Source organism: Danaus plexippus, chromosome 11, assembly GCF_018135715.1.
Source record: "Danaus plexippus chromosome 11, MEX_DaPlex, whole genome shotgun sequence".
Lineage (NCBI taxonomy): Eukaryota > Metazoa > Arthropoda > Insecta > Lepidoptera > Nymphalidae > Danaus > Danaus plexippus.
In genome coordinates, this window is record NC_083544.1 from 7,113,414 (window position 1) to 7,129,454 (window position 16,041).

The 16,041-nt window shown below is 33.7% G+C and overlaps 1 protein-coding gene across 5 annotated transcripts in view; it reads left to right on the plus strand.

The window, feature by feature from the left end:
• The window catches only part of LOC116765699 (GATA-binding factor C-like), a 57,977-nt gene that overhangs the window by 26,628 nt on the left and 15,308 nt on the right, over positions 1-16,041 (plus strand). For 3 of the 5 annotated variants that reach the window (XM_032655281.2, XM_032655280.2, XM_061522053.1), the window contains exon 4: positions 1,511-1,662. In XM_032655281.2, the coding sequence (XP_032511172.1) occupies positions 1,511-1,662 (152 nt within the window). The remainder of the gene's footprint in view (positions 1-1,510; positions 1,663-16,041) is intronic. The other 2 variants (XM_061522055.1, XM_061522054.1) reach the window with 1 other exon arrangement.

A 16,041-nucleotide genomic window follows, 5' to 3' on the forward strand; every position in this document is an offset into this window, starting at 1 on the left:
CAGCACTTTCACCTTTCTTGTTAGACTTAGCGCTGGAATCTTTAGTTATATCGTGGATCGTATCTGCATTATACCTGGATTATCATATGTTTATACATTTTATAACACATATTCTACTTAATTTCTTTCATCATACATGACATTAAATGTGTTCTTTAAAAATATTTTTGAAGACATATCTGATCAATATGTATTTAAAACTTAGTATCGTAAATATAATAATCTTCTTTGCAATAGTTATTCAATTTCTAAAAAAAAACATCGATGCGGTTTGTTAAAACCATAAGAATAACTAAATGGATTTTTAAATCGATCTCGATAAATAATCGATCTGGTAATCGAGTTTAGAATAAGATTAGGGGCGGCTCGCGCGGGTAACATGTGAATAGCCTCGTGAGAAATCGATCTTCGTGAAATTGATTTGACTTATAAAAATAGAAAATATTTTTTATACCTTCGCGAAATAAAAATAGTATTAAGAAAAAATATGGTGTTTCCCCGGAGGGCAGCTCTAAATGGGGCTGAATATTTAATATTCTGCATGTATTTTGATTTTTTTTTTTACAATAGAGCATGTGTATTTTCGTTCCTTTTTTAAAATAAATGTAGATTGCTTGGTATATAAGAAATCAATAAAAATATGCAATCAGCAGTGCAAACACAACACCGGTTGCTTGCGTTAAAAATTGTTATAACTCATAACTCATGTAAAATACAATTACACATAGTGAAAATTAGCATGTAGGTTATACTTTATGGGTAGTTTACGCTCTGTTTAATAGCTCTCTTTTTGCAACATTATTTTTTTTTAAAGAAACTCGCTTTTGTACATATGAATGAAATTATAAATATGACCATAGTTCACTTCTTTTTCACATACTTTATTGATATTCATATTGGTTATATTCTATTTTATATTGCAGTACAAAGTTCGCTGTTCATTTTTATTTAGTATTATTTCACTAATTTGTTAGACGTTGATGAATTAACATTTTTTTATAAATTATAGGGTGACTGCTTTGTGATGCGCTAATGTTTTACTTTCACTAAATTTTCCTTGCGTGTAAAAAAAAATCTTGATTTCCAAGAGTGAAACTCTGCTTTCCCTTGTTAATTGAATAAAATGTATTATCATAGTTACGGAATCCATTTAGTGTTAGGTGAATGATGTTATGAACCGTTATTTTGCATGCTTTTAAGTATATAGTGAATATTAATTGGTAATGTTTCTGAATGTGATATTCTCTCGTCTTTCCCAGCCTGCCAGGAGACAGGTAAAACACAAATTTCAAAGAAACATTAGTTCATTTACGTTAAATATATATTATATATTTGGTGTTGTTTTCATTGGTTTTGGTTTGCTTTTTAATTTTTAATTAATTTGCATATTAACATTAACTATAAATTAATTCATTTCAAAAATAATGTAGCTTATGTAAAAAAAAAATAGCCCCATATTATTAATTCGATGTAAATACGTATGAAATATAATAGTCATTATAAATCGCAGAGGGTCGTGAGTGCGTGAACTGCGGTGCGACCAGTACTCCTCTGTGGAGAAGAGACGGGACTGGACACTACTTGTGCAACGCCTGTGGACTCTACTACAAGATGAACGGACAAAATCGACCCCTCATCAAGCCCAAGCGAAGACTGGTGAGTGTAAGAATCCGACCAATTTATCATATTTGGCTTGACCGTTCAGGCGATAAATACGTTGTCTCGTAAACTTCAACGGTAAAAGAATTAAGAGCAGAATAACTTCAGAGTTCGGACATTTTCATAACAAGCTGCATTCAACGTTAATATTGAGCAGATTTATCTGTTAGTGTCATTTTAACAACATAAAACGAAACCCGAAATGGGTGTTGTTTACAGTTAGGGGCAGCAATAAAAAGGCGGGGCATGAATTCGAGCACGACAGCACATTAAGTGCTCCCACAAATTGGGCTCTTAAGAAACCTGAGCGTTTCGACGAAAGAGGACACACCGTCCAGAACTAGTCTCTCTATGACCGCCATAAATCCTCGAGTTAACGTTTAATCTAAGGTCGGGCACGCATAAAACTGAAACAATGCGACATCGCCGCTGAGACATCACGTCGGCTAGGCTAACGAGTGGCTCGTGTTCACAATTGTACAATTTACCTTAATACCCTTCCAGCTGACATAAACTAGACGACCGACTCGAAATATTTGCCTTTTGTTCGCTAAATTACGTAATGTCCAAACATTATGATATAATCGCTGGTACGACCGGCTCTCTGTATGTGGGTGTATACTTTTATTTTAATTTCATTTGTAAACATTTCCAAGTAGCTGGTTTTGTCATGCTTTTTAAACCCGGATGTGTGTAAGCCGTGATTCTAATATTCAAAGTCAGTGTACTGTTGATACCGTTAATGCGGCTTGCTTAACATTGAATTTACACTTTTAATTTCGTTGTGGGAAATTATAACAATGTCCGCGGCGGAGCGCGTCGGTTTAGACCCTGCCATATACAAAATATATGTATATAAATTATGTTTTAACATTGATATATATAATTCAGACAATCTATTTCTATATCACATGAATTTAAACCATTGAAAGTAAAGACTGAGTGACAAAAAAGTCACTCCCAACTATGTTATTAATGTTTTGATAATCAAATAAAAAAAAGAGCTAAGCTATTAAACGATTACGAAAACAAGACCTTGTGGAAATGTTTATGATTAGGCAACTTCAGTTAAAGCATTTTACAAATTATTAAAACAATAATCATTGGCTAATTGGACTCATGCACTTGACACAAATTAAAGTGGGAATCTTTTGACAATGCGACATAGAACATGCAATAATAATTACAATAGTGAACAATTAATTTTGTCGTCTAATTAATTTTATTAGATATTTATAAAGGAACATTATAGCCACGAAGAAATCCGTTCAGAAATTGTTCAGTTTATAACACAGATACTTAAATGTAAATAAAGGGAGTAAGTTTTTTTTTTTGAATTTTCTTTACGAGCTGTAATAAAACAAAGTAAAATGAAAACAGTAATGACTTGCATTCAGAAGCGCGGTTATAACTCGCCTGTATAAAGATGGGTGCGATAACTTTTATTATACAGGTTTATAAAATATATATTTTTATTTCGTACAAATTATATTCTCGCTAGAAGAGTAAGATTTGCTATATTATTATAAATTTATTATTCTTAATATAATTTACATTATTTTCTGTCATAATAATTTTGTGGGATAGAATAATTATAGCGTAATTTTCATACAACTATCATCATAAGTACTGTAGAAGTTTTTACCGTTTAATTAAATTGTTTTGCACATTATTTATTACTGTTCTATAAATTACGAATGTGGCTATAAAAATAACATTACAATTAAGCCCACAAATGGTAATACGTGGGCTTCTTTTACCACAACTACCTTAAAAGTTCGATAAATGTTTTTAAGGAATGGAAAACTAGGATACCTGTTGAGACTACAACAATTATTTATAATAAATAAAAATAAAACTCCTTGTACATTGTTGCACACATCTGCTTGTGAAAATATAAAATATATAATGTATTATATCATAATAGTACTTGGAATTGGAAGGGATTGGTAATTGTCTGCAAAATTTATAAACAAGGAAAACTAACTAAAATTAACTAGCGAATAGTACTAGTAGATTTTGTTACATTTTTACGAGATTTTGTCCTAATGGCCCGTTTATAACCGCTACTCCAAAATTATTAGGTTATGTTAATGATATCCTCTAAATAAAATCGCATGGATGGTATGACTATTTTAGACACGAAGTTATAAAATTTTATTTGATATGCATACAAAATTATAATATAGTAAGTTCATAAGGTCGCTATTCGCTAGTTGAAATGTACACGTTCGTGTGTTAAGAGTATGACCTTTAAATATTACAGTATTGTTAGAATTTTGTATTAAAATTTTATTTAGATTTTGTATAATACATATATAGAAAATAGATGAGAAAAGAAATATTTCAATTTAAATACATCAATTCATGTTAATTAATTAATTAGAGAAACTTTCTCGGATCTGTCAACTCGCTATGTTGAGATTCAATTTCCGTGCTTCTAAATATAAAATCTCCCACGCTATTAAATCAGTCCAGGTGGCTTGCAAATGTCTCAATTATAAGGCAATACGTAGTTTTATCATACATCTAAATCGCCACATCCTCATACATGAACAATTCTTGAACAACGGTCATAGAACTGGCTATTTGGCATTCATGGCCCTAGCAAGTGCCAAATAAATATTACAATACAAATTCAACAGCCTTAAGCCCGTATCGGTCCCACACTGTCTGCCTTACGTATGCGGTGACGTAAGACGAGTGAGGAATGTTCCGTGGAACTGGTGGGGTTTGGCTTCATTTAAATTTATATTCTGGGAAATTAAAACCATCAAATATATGTGGTTTTATACCTTTTTTTCTAGGATTATTTATTGAGCTCGTTTTAACCGAATGTATGGAGTGAAGTTTGATGTCAAAAAGGTCGATTAACTCATTAAGTAGAGGTCACAGCTAATTAAATATATTGTTTATTCGATACAGTAGTGAGCGCTGTGGCCGTACCAAGTACTCGCCCATCGATCACCGTCCCTACTATAAATCTTGATTCGGTCTTTGTACTGAGTTACAAGGGAGGACGAAATATATATTTAAAAATAAATTTATATAAACTGTACCGATATACAGATTTTTAGAGTAAATATATATTTATAATAATTTAACTTTTGCATAAAAACTAATTATAATTTCGAGTACGTGAATTTAATGAAAACTTACTAAAAATATGTAACATTTAAGTAAACCAAAAATGGTTATAATTGCAACTTTTACAAATCCCGAAATCGCAGCTATAAATCTTGTCTTTTTTTTTTTACCGTATATGTGAAAAAACGAAATGTCGACGTGATTTATTTACAAAGTGGGTACGACCTTTAATCAAGCAACCTTTTCACTAATTACGACTTAAAACAAACTACTTATTATGAATTTTGAGTAACATGCAACGTAAATTAGAGTATCGTGATCCATTTGAGCCAGTCATGTGTTCTTGGGTCGGTCACTTGCGGTCAACTGATTTGAGATTAAGATTCTCATAATGCCCTCAGCATAAACATTTAGCACACAACTAATGTGATGTTATACGTAATACGTGTTCCATGTATCTCGGAAGGTACACATGACTATGGCTTTTTGATGACATTTGAGATATATTATGAATTTAAATCAACAAACTTTTATTTTAAAAGAATATCGTTATGATAAAATGTATTTTGTTTTGTGTTTAATTTATTAAAATGTTTTTGTATTGAGTGTAATAAAATACCTTCGACAGGTTGTTGAATAGCATGTGTATGTAATAGTTTCCTTATATGACGTCATCCTAGTGTTAGTGGAAAGTCAGACGATCTGTATTCCTAAGGAAGTAGCGTACAAAACAGTCTTGGGTAAAATCAATAAAATCATAATTAATATATATCTTAAGTTTAAAATATGCGGTGTATGATCTCTAGCAAGTAACGTTCTCACGAGATTATTCGAGACACTGGCTCGGCTCGGTGAGTGACATGATGCCAACTCTACGGGGTGCCGCACTATTTTATCAATCTTAGTCTACCTGTGGGTTCGTTACACCTGCCTTAAACACCAATCATGTCTCATAATTGTGGTTCATATTATGAATGCACTAAAAGTTATTAAAATAACTACATCTCATGTCTGTAAGGCTACCCTTGAAGCGATAAATGCAAAAGTGATCAATTTTTGCATCATTATGCAAATTTTTGAACCATTTTATATTTACAATGATATAGAAATATTCTGAGAAAACCTACGCTAACAACAATTTTGGGCATTAAAGAACCGACTAACATATTTAAGGTTTACTTAAAATAATTTAAATTGACACTGGCCCATAAAAACGATTATATTTATTTGCTAGCGAGTATATAAATAACAGAAGGTTAGCTTTGTCAGTAGGGATGCGCCAGCGTACAGTCGTGTCTCTTTTATTGCATTTCCATAAACACGGACCTTTTTTTTCAACCCATGGTTCAAGCATGAGGAAAAAATTCCACTTTTGTCAACGCCTTGATTGATATGGTAACCTTCCCTTGTTTTAGCAATAACCCGAAGTCTTTACCTTCTTTTTTATCCATCGACTCGTACATTTTTATTTGCTACGTCGAACAGGTTTGACATATCACTAAATTTTGTAAGAATATGACTATTCTCAGGATTTTTACACCGGTGGCCGGGTAGCGGGAGGTGTTATAAATTTTAGAAAAATTTTTTTAGGGTCACCGCTCATTGTTGGGAATTTAATGTTTTTATGGGTAGTGTCACAGTCTTTCTACCTGTCCTAGGCGCCAGTGGCCGTGACATTTACGACCAGGATATTGGGAATGTATTTATGTCGATATTAATAACCTAAAACAGTTTTGGGATGACATAAATTCTGATGATATAGAGTAGGAAACGGTTGTGTCAAAATATGTTTTTTTTTTTGCGTCTTATTAATAGGCGTGTGATTTTTAGGTGGTAGTTTTGTGGAACGTATAGAAGGCAGTGAGGCAGTGATTGATCGAGTGAAGCGGTTAAACGGATCGGGTTTGGAGTGCGCGGACTATTTCATGCGTGAACTTGGAAAATCAATTCCAACACATATGAACTCAATCGGGAACTTGTACGCAGTGTCAAGGAAATTTAGACTACCATTGAAGTTATTGTTTGCTATTTTGATACACGCCAGAACAAGGATTGTTTTCTTGGTATAATAAAAGATTAAGGCATAATACGATTACTGTTGCACCATAAATTACGACAGATTGCTATAGAAAGCTGCGTCAGTAATAACTTAATAAGTATTTGATGGCGAATCGGGAAGATCCTTGTGTTACACAAATCGTTTCGCACAAAGTTATTTATCGGTAGCCAAGGAACTTCTGCGGACGTCTTTGATTTAGAGCCTTAAATTGCACGCTTAAGAGTTATGACACCGTTTCTCTTGCCTTACGCTTGTAGTGTTTGTTGAACCAAAGCACGGGATAACATGTATGAAGTATTCAATATAATATGCATATCTTTGACTGACTTTAAAATAAGGATGTTCCAAATTCAAATGCTTTTGTTTTCGATACTTTTATTTGAAAGCGTTTTTGAATACAATTTTATAATTTATAGAGTTTTATAAATTAGACGATATTTAAACTTCAAGAAATTTTCTAAAGACTCGATGGATTAAAAAATGCCATACTCAATACCATACTTAGTACTAAAGCATAGAAAGAATATGTTAGATAGACTTACTCAGTATATCATTTCGATAACATACTTCAAAATAAAAACTAATACATCTCTATCTATAAAACATGTAACATAGCTTCATTATAAAAGTTATTCCAAATAGAATAAGATACTAATTCACACGAGAGTAGTCCCATTGTAAAATGTCAATCATCATATTACTAATGTTGTTGCATCCAAACTGAGTAATTTAAAGCATTAAGCAATCGTTTGAATGACATCAAAGGCAGCGAACTACCGTGTTACGTTTTAATCTCTGCCTAAGAATGTTATGAACTGACAGTCTGGTAAGTGCTGTGGACCACCTGTCCAAAGGTCAGTCTAATAAATAATTCGATGCACCACTATCTACTTCCTAGGCAATTAGCGGGGCAGGAAGCCACTACTGTCATTAGGCCGTCAGCGCCAACTGTTCCAAAAGCACTCGAATCATACACTCGTCTTTGTAATTAGGAATCGAATGCAACAAATAAATAAAGATCGGTGTTATGGCAGGCTGCAATTTAACGGGGTGTTGGAGGCTCTTTAAATTGTCGGGTATGAACACGGTGTCTCACTGACTAATGACTCGACTCCCGGCTGAATTAGTGAAATAAAAATATTAATAAAAAATCAATTTTAATATTTCATAAGAACATATGTTAGCATGTTCATAATTTTAGGGTTAGCTTTAGTGTAAATGTTTTCGTTTTGGCTAATATTTATAGCTCGTAGGGGAATCTTAACACTATCTAAAAGGTTTAGTAAGTAGGGAAGCCAGCCGTTTTGTCAACTGCGATGTATCGTCCCACGCGGGCTTCGAACAAGCCTCTAGTCGTCTCAACTTCCGTGAACACAGCTCCTTGATAAACGTCCAGCCATTTTGTTATTCCATTGTCATTGTAATTAAGAAAGTATTTTCTAAGTGTCAGTACCATATTCAAGGAACTGGTTTCGCCAAATATGAGGGTCAAACATTTGTATGTATCTCTCGATCGCTGGAGATCAGTCGTCGGTAATTGACGCGGAGCGATAGTATCCGCGGAGCAAGATCACGCGTTCATCCGATAGCCTTACAATATTCACGTGAAATGTTTAATGAGCTGTTTATTTACATAATTGCTTTTTATTTATTTAAGCAATCATGCATATTGTAACAGGCTGTGATTAATTGCACTATAAAAGAACGCAATGGAGTAATTACATTTACATTAAACGGTCTCGTTTTGAGTTATGACATTATTACTAGAGAATAAATACATAAAAATTGTTTGTAAATAGGTGTACTGAATTGTCAGCAGACAATAAATGCTTATATATTCGCTACGGGCTGGATGTTTTGTACATAATAAAATATTACTTTACAGATTATCTAACCGAGTTAAAAGTGCTCACGTTTGTCGAAGAACGGCCGCATTATCTGATAAAAATGATACAAGTTTCGATTTTTTTTACTTAGAAAGATATCCAGATAATTTGACGTGCGAAGATAATAAAAAAGTGTAAAATAATCAAACAGTTGAGGCGTGTTAACCGGTTGGTTACAGTAACGAGCATTTCGTATACAATAGACCTTTTAGTGTCATCTCGTCGACGTCAATCGCTAGCCTGACGGGGTGTATCACGGACCTGCCCTTCAACCGGACGGTCGTACTGTTATAGTAATTAATAAAAAAATTATAATACATAGCAAATATATCATCGAAGTTTTTATATGAATTATTTTATGTATTTCTTCATGAATCACCGCTGAACATAATTAAATTCTAAATAAATGTATAGAAAATTAATGGTATACGCGAGTCAGACATCTATGATAACAAAAAACAAGACGAGTCGGTTGGATTCGTATGAAAATAAAACACATCCACGGGACTGACGTGCGTCCGGCGTCACTTAGCAGCGCTGGAATGATGTGACAGGCCTTGCCGAACCGAATTCCGTTTTCAAATTTAAAATTAAAAACAGAACAAAAAGTTAAGTTTTCGAATCTGTTCCATTGTGTTCACGTTTTGGAAAAATTTAAATGGCCCAGTGCTGGCCGTTTTTTTGGACCATAGAATCTTGGTTTCGGCGTTTAAATACATACAGTTTCGCGGTTTAGCGCCATGTTTTTTCCATTTTCATCGCATTCTGAAGCGTTGAATGTGAGGCAATGCGGTAGATTTTGCACGATTAAATCCCGTTGAGAGATAGGAATGAGTTGTTAGTGTTAAAGATTTCGATCGATTTTAAACACTTTATTTATCACTCTTAGCTATTCGGAGGCTATGTCTGTGGAACAGCTTTAATTAATTCATAGTTTTCACTCGCTTACTGTGATAGGGATGTTGTTATTTTGAAAACAATTTTTCTCCCAGTCGGATCGTTTTTATGGGATTTATTTGATATATTTGGAGTGGCAATATGAATGTATTTATACAGTCAGGGCGGCCTAACAATGCTACGCTTGTCTCTGCCACGCCGCAGGGCTGGCTCAACAAGTACATAACAATCTGACGGTATCGCTACTACAATATTCAATATAAAGCCACAAAATCGGGCGATCATTCTCATATCAGCTATGTTGTGCTCTCGTATTGATTTTGTTTAACGGGAATGCTCCTAATATTTCTCGATGTAACACCCAATCCTCTACGTATCAAGCCTGAATTTCGATTTTTTGTATGACCCCATGTGTATATTTGATATTAAAATGCTTACAAATATTTGACTTGGTATTGTAGCGTTAAAAATATTACTGATTATGTTAATAAAATTATACAGAAATTTTTTGGGTACAGCCCTAAATCTAGTGCCGTGAATCAGTGCTGACACAGCCGCCGGTGGTCCTCACATCAGCAGCGCGTGCGCCGCTCTCTACAACCCTTACGTACCTATACACACGTTAATGCGGAAATTTTATATTATGCCATAAATGTTGTTTTACGCACATACCGACATTAAAACAAAAATAAATTTTATTATAATTAATTTTAATATACTGACATTTAAAACAATATGTAAGTTGCAATATGGAATTCACGACATCAAATCCTTCTGCCAATTATCTAATACATATCGATAAATACGATAAATTTTGCATGTAATACAGTTTATTTGAAAACAATAGTTAGTAAGTCAAGTATCTTAGTAAGCGACGCCGGCGATATTCGTTCATTTTCATTCAGTTTTGTTTATTTTGGGGCTACCCATTGTGTTTACCGCGTTTACCATTGTTCAGTGCCCATATAAATTGGATCTCGCTGTTTTACAGCACTGACAGGTATATTTGAGTGGACGATTTTTGTCGATAATTAATCCGTATTGTAAAACGCGAGGCCACCCTTACACCATCTCGTTTTGAATTTTATACACGCCTCTATATAAAACATGGCGTTTGGCGGAAAATATAAAAGAATATAGTTCCGATTGCAATCATTACGTTTAAATTAAATCTCAACCAATCGTTCTTTTTTATAACACAACAAGCGTATAGCGTGTTATTAATATTTTTCACATTAATAAATGTTTTGTCCGTACATCATGTGTGTCTTTAGGTAAAAAACTTCTATTGCTCGCCGTGAATGTCATTTCACGGTCACTTAAAGTTTATGAAGGCGGGTATTAATTGTAAGTGCAATTCCTGTGCACCGCAGTCGAGTTGCCTGCATAAAAACTTTATATTATCATAAATAAACTAGTTTTAAATAAATGTGCTTACAGATTTCTTCATTGTAAAAGTAAAAAGTTTAGGAATTTATTATATGAATAGTATTAGCTGGTTAGAAGCGGTTCCACGTCACTGTTATAATTAAGCGTACAGACTCCTGAGTCTGATGAAGAGCTGTCATAGTGACGAGCAGCTACCGTCTAACTGACGTAGCAGATGTTGGAAATGTTTGACCTCGAGGTCACTAAACTCGGTTTAACTTGATCGGTTATTGCTATTAAGAATTATCACTTGAAATCTTGGTACGTAATTTTTTTACTTTATATTTTGTAACCCGACTTTAAAATGCTGTTCAGTTACATCGTGATATATTAAGTAGCAGACTCTCTAAACTGTTTCTTTTTTTACTTCGAGCTGTTCTAAGGGTCGAAATATAATTTTATAGTTTTTTTATAGTCTTATACATCTCTCATTCAGTAAACTTCCCATTCAAAACTTCTCATAGATTACACCGTACAGCACTCAGGCAGATAAATTAATTGTAAAAAATGATTGTTGAGCGTGTAGGAAAATAGTCTTATTTTGAAATCGGAAATAGACATTTTTATTATACCTACTTTTAGGGATATATAATATGAAAATATTTAATATTTTTTGGGTATAGAACTTAACATGTCTACAATATTTCCTCGAAATATCTTTAAAAAAGTTGCAGTTAACGTATTATTTTGGCAATTAATCTGCAAGAACGAGAGGTCCGCGTAATGAAAAGGCCGCACCCTTCACCGAAGTTTATCAGTTCTCGTTAAAAAATGATCCAATTAAGGGTCGCAAGGGGCATCATAAGTTACCGAAAGCCAGTTTCAATCCCGCGCACACCCATTGTAATAATACATACGCTCTCAATATTAAAATTTAACAAGGTATTAATTAAAAAAACCAAAGCAAAATATCTTAACATTTTTCTCAGGGCGTACATTTGTCTTGTTTTATTTTTTAATTCATTTTATTCGGCGCTGTGCGAGCAGTGCGTCACGCCCATCGGTGATTTAAAATTTTGATTTATAGACAACGATGTGGCGCGGGAGAGAACTACAGCGGCTGAAGCGCGTGCGCAGTTATTACAAACATGACGAGCTTCTAAACTATGCGAATTTAACCTACGACCTATACCAATCTCATTCACACTATGAGTCGTAAATCTACATCATAATTACAATCTCATGTTCGTTGGTTAACATACGTAAAACATACTTCATACGTTTACCTACTTACTTGGCAGAATAAGTTCAATTATAAAAATTTAATTTAAAAGTAGAACGGGGGGAAACTCATTACATAAATTACGTCATTTCATATTTAGACCACATTAAATACCAATTTCGATGTAAATAAATAAAATAGTTGTTCACTAAAGCCAGCTGCTTGTATTTACGACTTCCCTCACTTTCTTCGGGAGTTCAATATATTTGCACCTGTTTTGTTTGATTAATCGACCATTATTGCGTCATGTAACTTTTCTTATATTAACTATTGAGTTATTATTATTTACTTTCAATTTCTTTGAAAGTTTGTTTTAACAAAATTAATATATTTTACGCTTTGTTTCGAGTAGCTTTCGATTTTCTTTCTTTGCTGTCACTTAAATTGTATTTTAGCTTATTTAAAGTACCCATTTAGTAAAAGAATAACTGATAAGTATACAAATAAACTAATAAATATTCCATTCGCGGAACAGATTTATCATAATTTAACAATAAATTTTATTTATATAAAGTTTATATTAATTAACTGAGACAATATTGTATCATAAATAAAATCTAATACAATTATGTCATTCGACAATTAATAGCCTTCATACTGGTCTCGTAAATGATAACAGTTTTCCAACTAATGACACAGAGAACACAGTGTCTTACAGATTAATGGAACCATATTTAAGTCCTTGCAAGAATAAACACAGAGTACGTAGCAGCCTTGTTGTGTATCTAATTTGAAACGCCTGCCCTGTTCTGTGCCATTCAATGCAAATTCACATATAACGAGAAGCGATTCAACGCTGAATTACCAACGTTTAGTCGCCTCTGGAAAATTATTTAGTTTTTTTTTGTACTTTATGGAATTCATCTTTATATGAATAATTGGTCTTTCTGGGCTTGATTTTATCATAAATATCTAATATTGCTTGCATCGTTAAGGTACTCAATATTTGTTTGATGTCGAATTGGTAATGTACCTAGAAGTTACAAAATTGAACCTGGTTCTAAATTTAAAAATAATTATATATAATAACCGTTTGTTAAAATAATTTAAACGTTTTTAACGCTAAATAATATCAGCAACTGACGTTGTGAAAAATGTAACAAAAAATCCTGTACAAAAACGTTCAAAGTTATAGAGACGTGGATTCGAGCCTGTATTTCGTTCACAGAGAAGTCAATTTATAAATTCTTCAAATGCTTCATATCTTATCTCTGGAGCATCTAAAACAATTACATGTTTGCATTCAGCTATCACATGGGTATCTTTGCGGAGCACTTTATTTGTATTTACTTTGCGCTGTGGCACTATCCATCAACGTCTGACCGAACTAATTATGGTGCTGCCTCATATATATTTTTTATATAATAAGCGTCGTTAGGCTATTTAGTTTCTGTGTAATAAAAAGTAAAGCAACGAATGCTTCAAATGTCATATGCGTGGGATGGCTAGGGATAAAGAAATCCCGTGAAATTTTTTATTAAAGGCATTTGACGCTATACACATTCTCACTTTGAATGAAATCTGGAAATAATACAGGGTACATTTAAAAATGGAAAGAAATAAAAGAAGACCGAGTACTGGGAGTTATTTTTTACATATACAATATATATACGTTTGTCATAATGCCGCGGTATTTTCAGTTTGAAGCGGGCGTCTATTACGTGGTACACGATGTAATCTTACATTGGGTTTGATATGTCAATCCGAATTCGATCCGTATCGTGATAGCTCCTATTGGGCAACCGCACCGCTTTGTTATACTAACGGATTTATGACTTCGATCTATACTTTTATCGAATACCAACCGTCTGGCCAGTCATTATTGACGCGCTCTAGGAAATTAATATAAAATAAGACTACCGATAACCAAAGTTTACAAGTACATAACCGATTTTTAATTTAAACACTTTGTTATTGCTATATAAATTATTATAAGTAAAATTTCGAAGTTTCTTTGCAGTTCGAGTCCAGACTAAAATATCATTAAAATAGTTTCTGCTTTAAAATGTATATTGAAAAAGAATTTTCGATTAAATACCAGTATTTCCAAGTTCACACTCAGTGGTATTGTAGGAACAATAGGAATCTAATGTATAGATTTGTCACCATCTAGAAATGACTTTTGCTGTCATAAATATAACGTCTTTATTCAAACACAATTATTGAAACAAATTTGACTGTTACGTTTATAGAATGTGAATTATTTTACAATTATTTAAATTCAAAACCCTTGATACCTACAAAGCACAGAAATATACTAACTAAGGCAACAATGTATAGCGAGGCTAGCTTTGTGTGAGTGAACACGATGAAAATCTTTATTTTCACGCTCTATCTCTCTTTATCTAATCGCTGTAGTCTGATAAGGACGGAACGCCGGAAAAACTGGAGCGGGGCGAGGGGTAAAGGCTACATCGATTCCGCGCTTTCACTGAGGGGCCGTGTAAACCTTTAAAAACAGCATTCTTGCCAGGCTATTGTCATCTCTGTGTTTATTAACATAAGAGAGAAATTGGACCGGTGAAAGCTCTTCGGTAAATGGATTGCCTCCCTCTTGGGGGTTCTCATAGTGGGATCTAGATGACGTAGATATACTGATAGGGGCCTATGTGTGCATCATTTTACAAAACGGAGTTAGACTGTGTGTGTGTACGTGTAGGTTAGTATTTTCCAACCACGATGTTATATGAGTGTATTACAGGAAAGCTTCCGATGTGTTAAATTTTGCCTGTGTTTGCAAATATATGAGGGGTTGCCTAAACCATCCCTTTTTGTAATATAATTTTATGTTTGAGTGTAGATAGGTAGATAGATTAGGGAAGACGGAGGCTGTGATTTGATTTGATTAGGAGGTGTTTGCAGTAGGGTCGGGGAGATAAGGCTGATTGGATCGCTAGAAACGAGGAGGGTGGCGTATAGGAATATGTTTTAATGTGGGTGGCTTATTGAATTAGCGACGCGCAGCAGTTGAAGTGTCACTAATCCGTTTGGTGTGTTTGATTATAATAAAGTTACTATTCCATTGTTATGTATAATTACAATAATAGTTAACTAGAGATGGATCTGTTTAATTATTTTTTATTGTGTAAAAAAAAGACGACCATCGTATCTTCGATGTTGTGTGCATAAAAAAATAAATACAGGATTTAGAATTCGCTTAAACTGTCCACTTCTAAGGACAATATTATACCTATTATAATCGTTGAATTCAGTCCATACAGACAACAATAGACATCGTTTTTGTTTGTGTCACGACACAAAAGAAGCCCTGATTTTGTCATAGCGAGCGCTCCTTTGAGTTTACACTAGACTGAAAATTAAAGTACTGTCATGACGATATGTACTGAATTTGGTCTATTTATTTGTATAGCTTTTTATCTTTGTCGGCGTATCTTTTGTTTTGATCGTTATTTCTGGCTGCCAGCGCTATACTGGTCGCGTTGGAATGCTGTTGACAGTGAAATGGGTTTAACAATTAATAAAACTCTTTGGTGATGGGAACAAGTGTCCGCGTGCTTGAGATTTTATTTAGTTTCACTGGAATGTCGGGATTTTTAATGACGCTTTCTCATGTACATAAGAAATATCGAGGTTAAAATATCTACCCATATCTTTTAAGTTTGTGGGAAGGTGATATAATTTTGTTATAACAATCAAACCTTTTCTTAGTGAATATAAAAGCACCCCCGCCATCATTTGACTTTTGTAATCGGCTTAGTAGGTACCCCTCCGTAATCGACATTTTCCCCAGAGACCGCCATGATTCTGAGCTATAGCTCAAGCTATAGTCTGATTAGGAATCC